This window comes from Mytilus galloprovincialis, chromosome 6 (assembly GCF_965363235.1).
Source record: "Mytilus galloprovincialis chromosome 6, xbMytGall1.hap1.1, whole genome shotgun sequence".
NCBI lineage: Eukaryota > Metazoa > Mollusca > Bivalvia > Mytilida > Mytilidae > Mytilus > Mytilus galloprovincialis.
This window is the reverse complement of record NC_134843.1, coordinates 31,728,668-31,738,327: the sequence shown is the minus strand read 5'-3', so window position 1 is coordinate 31,738,327 and position 9,660 is coordinate 31,728,668. Positions and strand designations below refer to the sequence as shown.

Below are 9,660 nucleotides of genomic sequence, written 5' to 3'. Positions count from 1 at the left end.
GATATTGATTACAAGAAATAAATTGATTCAAAATTTATTTTCAACAAAAATTCACATACAAAGTTCACAATAAATTATATCAACATGAAACAAATATATAGAAATACAGAATAAGTGCAACCTTTCCTTCTTGCTAAAACAAACATACAATAAAGACGGTTATATATTAATTTTCTGAATAATTTCTATCAAAGCAACAACCTAGCACTTACTATGCATCCAGCACTTACTATTTTAATTAAATCTGACGACAATTGTTTCACACTTTGGGAATGTTAATTTGATACCGTACAACCTTGTCATATTAATACCAATTCAACTGAAATATAGATCCTTTGTCCATGCTTCACTTACAAGGACCATATAACACTTTAATATGATAAAATACTGCCAGTATCTGTTTAAATTCTGTTTTTCTAATGGCTTTCTATAGAAATGTTGAAAATGCAAACATACAACCAGGTGCTCCGCAGGGCGCAGCTTTATACGACCGCAGAGGTCGAACCCTGAACAGTTGGGGCAAGTATGGACAAAACATTCAAGCATGATACAGCTCTGAATTTGGATTGTGATCAAATTTTTGACATTACATGGGTTTTTTTTACACAAAACAAATGCCAAGATTTTACAAATCAATTAAAGATTTCTTCTTCAAACTTTTTAAATCTAAAATTAAATAGTTGACACAGCATAGGTTTCTGACACAGAATGAATGTGGTCTAATGAACTTAAAAGGTTTTTTTTGCCTTTGAGCAAATCACTATGCTGTTGAATATTAATCCTCTCAAAAAAATGTTTGAAGAAATTTTCTTTTTATTTATGAAATCTGAAATGAGAAAAATTTAACCCCCCCCCTTTTTTTTCACATCCCCGTTTCCCTTTTTCAAAACTGATATCAATTCAAATTTCTAATGGAGTTTGCAACAATAACTACTCATTTAAATACATCATAAAATATTAAGATGTAAAAAAACTGCTTGTTATCACTGAATGGTAAAGATTATTTAAATTTATCAGTTGGTAGTAAAAAGTGTATATACATTGTATATTGTATATAACAAAGATTTAAGTTGATTCTGGACAAAGAAAGATAACTCCAATTCAAAAAAATTCTTGCTATTGCACAAATAGGATATTTCTTGCTTACTATTCTGGACAAAGAAAGATAACTCTAATTTAAAAAAAATTTGCTATTTCACAATATTGTGCAATTAGATATTTCTTGCCATTGCACAATACTGTGCAATTGAAAAGACTTGCTATTGCACAATACTTAATATAATAATTTTAGATCCTGATTTGGACCAACTTGAAAACTGGGCCCATAATCAAAAATCTAAGTACATGTTTAGATTCAGCATATCAAAGAGGCCCAAGAATTCAATTTTTGTTAAAATCAAACTTAGTTTAATTTTGGACCCTTTGGACTTTAATGTAGAATTTGAAATTTGAAAACAGGACCAAAAATGAAGAATCTGCATACACAGTTAGATTTGGCATATCAAAGAACCCCAAGGATTCAATTTTTGATGAAATCAAACAAAGTTTAATTTTGGACCCTTTGGACCTTAATGTAGACCAATTTGAAAACTGGACCAAAAAAACTTCAATAATCAAGAATCTAAGTACATTTTTAGATTCAACATATCAAAGAACCCAACCGATTCATTTTTTGTCAAAATCAAACTAAGTTTAATTTTGGACCCTTTGGACCTTAATGTAGACCAATTTGAAAACGGGACCAAAAGTTGAGAATCTACATATACAGTTAGATTCGGCATATCAAAGAACCCCAATTATTCAATTTTGATGAAATCAAACAAAGTTTAATTTTGGACCCTTTGGGCCCCTTTTTCCTAAACTGTTGGGACCAAAACTCCCAAAATCAATACCAACCTTCCTTTTATGGTCATAAGCCTTGTGTTTAAATTTCATAGATTTGTATTTACTTATACTAACATTATAGTGCGAAAACCAAGAAAAATGCTTATTTGGGTCCCTTTTTGGCCCCTAATTCCTAATCTGTTGGGTCCTAAACTCCCAAAATCAATACCAACCTTCCTTTTGTGGTCATAAACATTGTGTTTAAATTTCATAGATTTCCATTTACTTAACCTAAGGTTATTGTGCAAAAACCAAGAAAAATGCTTATTTGGGCCCTTTATTGGCCCCTTATTCCTAAACTATTGAAACCAAAACTCCCAAAATCAATCCCAATCTTTCTTTTGTGGTCATAAACCTTGTGTCAAAATTTCATAGATTTCTATTAACTTAAACTAAAGTAATGGTGCGAAAACCAAGAAAATGCTTATTTGGGCCCTTTTTGGCCCCTTATTCCTAAAATGTGGGGACCAAAACTCCCAAAATCAATACCAACCTTCCTTTTATGGTCATAAACCTTGTGTTAAAATTTCATAGATTTCTATTCACTTTTACTAAAGTTAGAGTGCGAAAACTAAAAGTATTCGGACGCCGGACGACGACGACGACGACGACGACGACGACGCCGACGACGACGACGCCGACGCCAACGTGATAGCAATATACGACGAAAATTTTTTCAAAATTTGCGGTCGTATAAAAACTGTATACAATATTGAAATTATGTAGTTTCTATTGCACTTCAAAATCATCTTGAGACTTTCTTTGGAATTTTAAAGGCTATTTTAAAAGAAAGATTTAGTCAGATATATTTTAGTGTTGAAATCACACTTATCATAAGTTAAACACAATATTATCTCCCTTGCAAACACTAAGAAATGCAAGTCTTAAATGATCTGCCCATTCTCTGTGAAGACGTAACTGATAAGTTCTTCAAAATAATCTGGTAAATAGAAATAATAGAAAAAATTAAGATAACTTAAAAAAAAAATAGCCATAGAATGTAGATAATTCTTTCCTAGTATATCAAGCATTGAGAACATAAGGCTATAGTTTTGTGTAAAATTGGTGTTGCTATCAAAATAAATTCCTCGGGTATTAACTTCAATATATTTTTCAACTGGCTGTTAGTGTCAGTGTAGAACACTTCTAATGCAATTCTCTCGATAAATGAGAAAACAATATGATATACATTTGAATGTATATTGCAAATATCATAGTTTAACGGATGCTTTTTAAATGAGCAATTTTGGTTTTGAAATGACTTTTAATTGGTGGGGATACAATATTTGTTATGATTATCAGTGTTACTTTTTTTAACAGTTCCCTATTCACCAGTTTACAAGCTATTATATAAGTTATAGATAAATATGACTAGTATGTTAGCGGAGTAAATCAGTAAATCCTACATCAATATAGATTGCACAAACCTAAAAAACCCAATAAAAAAGTCTATAAATTCAGTTCAAATTTCTATTTTTATGGAATAACGAACAAATATATTATATAGAAAAGTTTCAATGTATGGACAATGTTGGACCCATTACTGTAAGATTGATACATGTATATCATATGCTAACCACAATATCAATTCAAGGAACTTCTGTTAAATATTTTTCAAAGCCCATTCTTACAATTCACTTGACAAAATCTTAAAATTAAATCTATTGTTTATATGACTTCTGTTATATTGTGGCAAGAACTAAATAAAATAGAAAATAAATAAAGAATATGAAACTGGAATAACCCAACATAAAATATGACACAAATCATGAGCTTTAACTTTTAAATATTTGTGGTCCCATTACACATATCATTTAATGTCAACTATCGTGAAGACATACAAACTATTTTCCCAGCATTATGAAAAGGCACATCAGTGAAAAAGAAAGAAAAATGTTACAGCCTAAAAATTAACTGAGAGAGAGAGAGAACATATACAATGGTTGGTGAAACTGATTTAACAGTATAAATTATTTGACATCAAAACAAAAATATGTCATATATAGAAAATCTTTGACAAAAATCTATTGTAGTAAATTAAAACCTGGATTATATATTTTTCTGTAGTTGAACTTCATCAAACAAATTAGCAGCCAAATGCAAAGTGACCAATGTAAGCTTCTTGTCAGCCATTTTTGTGACAATGTAAGATTATGCTAATCTACAAGTGAGGAGACAGTTAAACAGTTGTGTATAATCATACATAAAAATACTTTCCAATCTTTTGAACACATTTTGAAGTACAATGTATTATATAAATTATGACATTTGTGGGTTGATCTCCCAATAAAACAGAAGTGATCACATGACAGAAAACATGTTTGTAGAAATAAAGATGGTTCATGAATCAGATCTAGATCTAAGTCTCATCAATGTTTTCCACACACCCATTTAAGTTGTGGATCTTTTAGTTGTGTCAATTCTTTTATAGATCTGAATGAACACTGACAACAATAAGCTCTGTATCCTGAAAGTAGAAGAAGTCAAACTTACTGTTAGTGATATATTAAAACTATTTGTACTTGTACAGAAGTTATATTAAGTTTCAAAATGTTAAATTTCATAAAATTATGTCAGTTGCCAGTAGGCTAATGAAGCAGTGCTATAAAGACAGCAACACCACATTAGTTTATATTGAAGAATATATTGTTCACTAATTCAATCTTTTAGTTATTACACAATCTTCTGATGTCTCATTAGTCATTGTTAAAATCTTCTGAGACATCCTATATTGTTTACCATGACTATGTATGGTTCCATCATGGCAGAGTCTATTGTGTGGTTTTGTTTCATTCGGTATTTATATTTATTTTTAATTTAACAGATGTTTTATGATCGTCTTTGTCATTGGGTTGCTGTCAGATTGAAGTATACCTGACAACTCCCTTTTTCCATATGTAATAGCAATAAATTATGTATTTCTTCCTAATAAGCGAAGCATAGACATATGATCTGTATCTCAATTAGATTATGTATTCACTTACCTTTTCTAGAATTTAAATTTGACTTTAACTTTTGGAAATCTGGAGCATGATTCCTCAGAAATAAATAGTCTGTATCTGTGGTCCACTCAAAGTTATCAAAACTGACTACTTTAAAATCACAGGATGTACATCTCATTTTATCACAGGTTCTATAATTGAATAAAAAGTTATGGTAATAAACATCTCAATTGATCACAGGTTCATTAAATTGTTAAAAGAATATTTGATTAACATAGACAAACTTCTTAAAAAAAATGTATGCAAAGTAAATTCAATTATCCAAGCAAAGCATTGATAATTAATTATATTTATGTGTTTCTTGAAAGACCTAATAGACATAATTTTAAATCAGTAGTGTTAGTAAAGTCAGATAAATTCTTAACAGTCTTCACTGTTAGCCACTAGTCCGATGCCTCAGTTAAACTTGATTCGGACTAGTGAGTTTTTGCAAAACTCTGTTGAGTCACATAAGAACAAGAATGTGTCCATAGTACATGGATGCCCCACTCGCACTATCATTTTCTATGTTCAGTAGACTGTGAAATTAGGGTCAAAACTTTAATTTGGAATAATTATTAGAAAGATCATATCATAGGGAACATGTGTACTAAGTTTCAAGTTGATGTAACTTTAACTTCATCAAAAACTACCTTGACCAAAAACTTTAACCTGAACTTCGCACTATCATTTTCTATGTTCAGTGGACCATGAAATTGGGGCCAAAACTATAATTTGGCATTAAAATTAGAAAGATCATATCATGGGGAACATGTGTACTAAGTTTCAAGTTGATTGGACTTCCGACTTCTTCAAAAACTACCTTGATCAAAAACTTTAACCGGACGGACGAACGAACAGAGGCACAGACGGACGGACGAACGGAGGCACAGACCAGAAAACATAATGCCCCTCTACTATCGTAAGTGGGGCATAAAAATGCCAAAATATTGGTCTTCGGACAAGTAGTCTGAAAAGATTTTGACTGTTCTAGGGTAAAACTCTGTGGAGATTCTTATGTTTTGGAGTCTGAATGGTATTGTGCATAATTTCTGTAGAAAATCTCAATATTCCAGATAAATAATAGAATTTGTTCTTTTCAAAAGTTATGTCAGTCTTGTTGTCTTTCTTTTAATGTATGTTTGTAAATCAAGAAAGTTGAAATAATTGGTTAAAAAATACTGAGTTATCTCCCCTTATTAGTTAATCTACAATGCTTTTAAATAATGTAATGGTATACTTACTTTTGACTCATGGATGTTCCCATACCACAAGAACAGTTGGCACCACCTACATATATTGGATAACATCTGAAAAACAACATTTTAAACATATTTTAATGACATACAAAAATAAGGATTTTGTGTCAATATAAATTTAAATGATTTAACTATGAAAGCATGTGAGAAGTAGGTTATCCCAAACAAAACAAAAATAATTATCTTCTTTGACAAAAAAGCTGTTTTTAGACAGATAAGCTATAAAAGTATGTCAAGCATTCCTTTATATACATGACCATTTTCTGTTACATAGACCAAGTGATATCATACTCACTTCCTAGCTGTCTCTGTTCTGGCATCATAACCATTTGATTTAATTGGTTTAACATCTGGCTGTAATATAAAAGAAGTAATAATTGCATCTTCCACTAATGACAACATTCAAACTTAGCTGTATTTACAGTTAATCAGTTCATGGTAATATTTCCTTTTGAAGGATGCATTATGACTGCAGTGAACATTTTAAAACATAACAGATATCATTCATTTTCCTGTTGTATTGTATTCAACATAATCTAAATCAGAACTATTACTGGGTAGTTGTCTCACTGGCCATCATACCACATCTCCTTATTTTTATGCTGCACATTTGTGTGAACCAAGTCTGCTATCTCATAAACATAAAACATAAACTAGAGGCTCTAAAGAGCCTGTGTTGCTCACCTTGGTCTATGTGAATATTAAACAAAGGAAGCAGATGGACTCATGACAAAATTGTGTTTTGGTGATGGTGATGTGTTTGAAGATCTTACTTTACTGAACATTCTTGCTGCTTACAATTATATCTATCTATAATGAACTTGGCCCAGTAGTTTCAGTGGAAAATGTTAGTAAAAATTTACAAATTTTATGAAAATTGTTAAAAATTGACTATAAAGGACAATAACTCCTTAGGGGGTCAATTGACCATTTCGATCATGTAAACTTATTTGTAAATCTTACTTTGTTGAACATTATTGCTGTTTACAAATTATCTCTATCTATAACATGTATAATAATATTCAAGATAATAGCCAAAAACAGCAAACTTTCCTTAAAATTACCAATTCAGGGGCAGCAAACCAACAACAGGTTGTCCGATTCATCTGAAAATTTCAGGGCAGATAGATCTTGACCTGATTAACAATTTTACTCCATGTCAGATTTGCTCTAACATGTCTAAATGCTTTGGTTTTTGAGTTATAAGCCAAAAACTGCATTTTACCCCTATGTTCTATTTTTAGCCGAGGCGGCCATTTTGCTTGGGTGGCCGGGTCACCAGACACATTTTTTAAACATGATACCCCAAAGATGATTTTTGCCAAGTTTGGATTAATTTGGCCAAGTAGTTTTGGGCCAGATGAGCTAAAAAATTATTTTGGGACCCTTTTAATGTAGAAAAATGTTTTTTTCAGTGTTCGGTCATAGGACGGTTAAAAGAGGAGCATAAGAATTATAAAAAAATTATGAATGTAAAACTATTAATAAATCTTCTGAATTGAGTAATACATAAACAACACATATTTGTGATACAGAATTTACTCAAAATTGTCCAAAATCTGCTCTTCGGGTCTAGGCAGAAACAAACTCTCTATTACTTTGTCAATATTCACACTGAAATCATGATGAATATGCAGTAATGCTAGTAACTGTCTTTATTCATTGTTGATCGTACATTTGTTTTCAACAAACGTAGTACACTGATAGATCTCCATGGCAGCACTCGCGAGACGTTATAAACCAGCGTACGTTTTCGGCATCGAGCCACCTCCCAATTGAATTCCTCAAAATTATATGCCAGGTCAGTTTCGTATGTCTCAGACAATGTTGAGATTTGATCATTTGTTATATTTCCTACAACATGATGAAGCAGATACAGCGCAAAGAAGCGATTTTCTGATAATACTAGACGCAACTCCACTCTCCAGTTCCCTTATCATATGGTCTATGAACGCAAAAAATGATGAGACTTTCCAATACTGTTTTGGAGTTTTTGCAGGGTGATTGGCTCCGGTAGTCTGTCGACCACATCGCCTCTGCATATTATCAACGATATCGAAGGGTTCGGACAATTCTAATGCTGATGGGTACATCTCATTCCAAACTGATGAACCGTACACTGTAAAATGTGCTCCAAAACTACATGTCTTAGACTGAGTATTACAAATTCAAATCTTGTAAAAGATACAAGTTACTGTCCAATTTTGTCTTAATCTCCAATAAAACTTTTATTTTGAAACCAAATGCCGTTATTTAATGATATTTCATCAATTAAATAAAGGGCTGCGCTTTAGCGCATAATACGCCCGTTGCTCTTTTAACTTGTCTTTTATTTTAATATTAACCCTTTCGCCGATGAGTCCCGGTTTACCGGGATTCACGCTTCAGACAGCTGACGACGAGTCCCGTTTTACCGGGATCAGAATACATCTTTTATATTTCCCGCTCAAAACAGTGGAAACATGAGTTATCTTTCTTTGATGAATACCCGGATGAAAGTGTAAACATGGCGCTTCCGTTTGTTGAAAACCGTGTCAAAATCAGAGGAAATTTACGGAATTTACGAGAATTTGAAATGAGGGAACATTTTTTTTGAAAGAATATGGAAGAATTGAAGCCAAACTAGTATACTTTTTTGACATAAAATGTCGTTTTATGTACAAAACACTTGGAATGGACATCGTTCAGTGTGAGGAATTTGTACTGCCTCATAAAATTTTTCAAAATTTTGCCGTTTTGGTTGAAAAAATTACGATTTGGGGTCAAAGAGCAGAATTTTGAGAATTTCACCTATATAATGCCGAAAATTTGAAAATTTGAATATTTTATGAAGAAAAAATTATCAAAACATAAACAAAACTGTGAACATGGTGTTAGTGAATGAAATAAATACACAAATAACTACAAACAAGTTTTTATTGACATTTATTATGAAGATCTCCCACTTGAGTAAAAGTAGCCAGGGAAGCCATCGTCTCAGAGTAGCTTCTGTCTGGGCAGCAATCGGTGAAAGGGTTAATAACATGATTTACTTTCATATTTCTTTGTACACTGCTCTCTTTTTATATTTCTCAAAGAGTGAAAGACTTAACCTGACAACATGTTCCTATTATAAACATGATCCAGATTTTACATGTAGTTTATTTTAAAACTTATTCAAACAAACCTTGATTTTATACTACTTGATGTCTCTTTGCCTTTTCTTCTATCTTTAGGGCAATATTTTGTTTCTACTTCATCTAACAAATCATCTATATCATCAGCCATTTTATATTTTAGAAAATTAAAATAAGATGAACAAGAAAAATGTGCTGCTTAGCTGTCACTACCAAACATTTTTCTCTGTACTTCCTGTGCTTACTGATTTAAGCTTTCTTTTGTGACTTTTTACCTTCAAAGAATTAAAAAAAAAGGTAACAGATAATATAAGGGTGAACTTGATTTACAATCATGATTTTTTTTATCTGGAATCGACCTGTTGTCACAACTTTTTAAATCCACTTGAGTTTTAAAATTGTAATATTTTCATTTATACA

The 9,660-nt window shown here is 31.6% G+C and overlaps 1 protein-coding gene across 1 annotated transcript; it reads right to left on the bottom strand.

The window, feature by feature from the left end:
- Positions 1-566: 566 nt before the first annotated feature.
- LOC143078565 (cilia- and flagella-associated protein 418-like) lies at positions 567-9,519 on the bottom strand. The gene is made up of 6 exons (XM_076253424.1): positions 9,291-9,519; positions 6,547-6,593; positions 6,420-6,513; positions 6,110-6,175; positions 4,869-5,017; positions 567-4,351 (listed from the first exon to the last, which is right to left on the bottom strand). The coding sequence occupies exons 1-6, from the start codon at positions 9,389-9,391 to the stop codon at positions 4,254-4,256; spliced, it is 555 nt and encodes a 184-aa protein (XP_076109539.1). The 5' UTR covers positions 9,392-9,519; the 3' UTR covers positions 567-4,253.
- Between the last annotated feature and the right edge of the window lie 141 nt (positions 9,520-9,660).

Excerpts from the sequence above, each read along its gene's own strand:
- LOC143078565 (XM_076253424.1), bottom strand. The coding sequence starts at position 9,391 with ATGGCTGATGATATAGATGATTTGTTAGATGAAGTAGAAACAAAATAT. Across the intron at positions 6,176-6,419 it reads AGAACAGAGACAGCTAGGAA|ATGTTATCCAATATATGTAG; the intron begins GTGAGTATGATA and ends GTTGTTTTTCAG. Across the intron at positions 4,352-4,868 it reads AAATTTAAATTCTAGAAAAG|GATACAGAGCTTATTGTTGT; the intron begins GTAAGTGAATAC and ends TTCTACTTTCAG.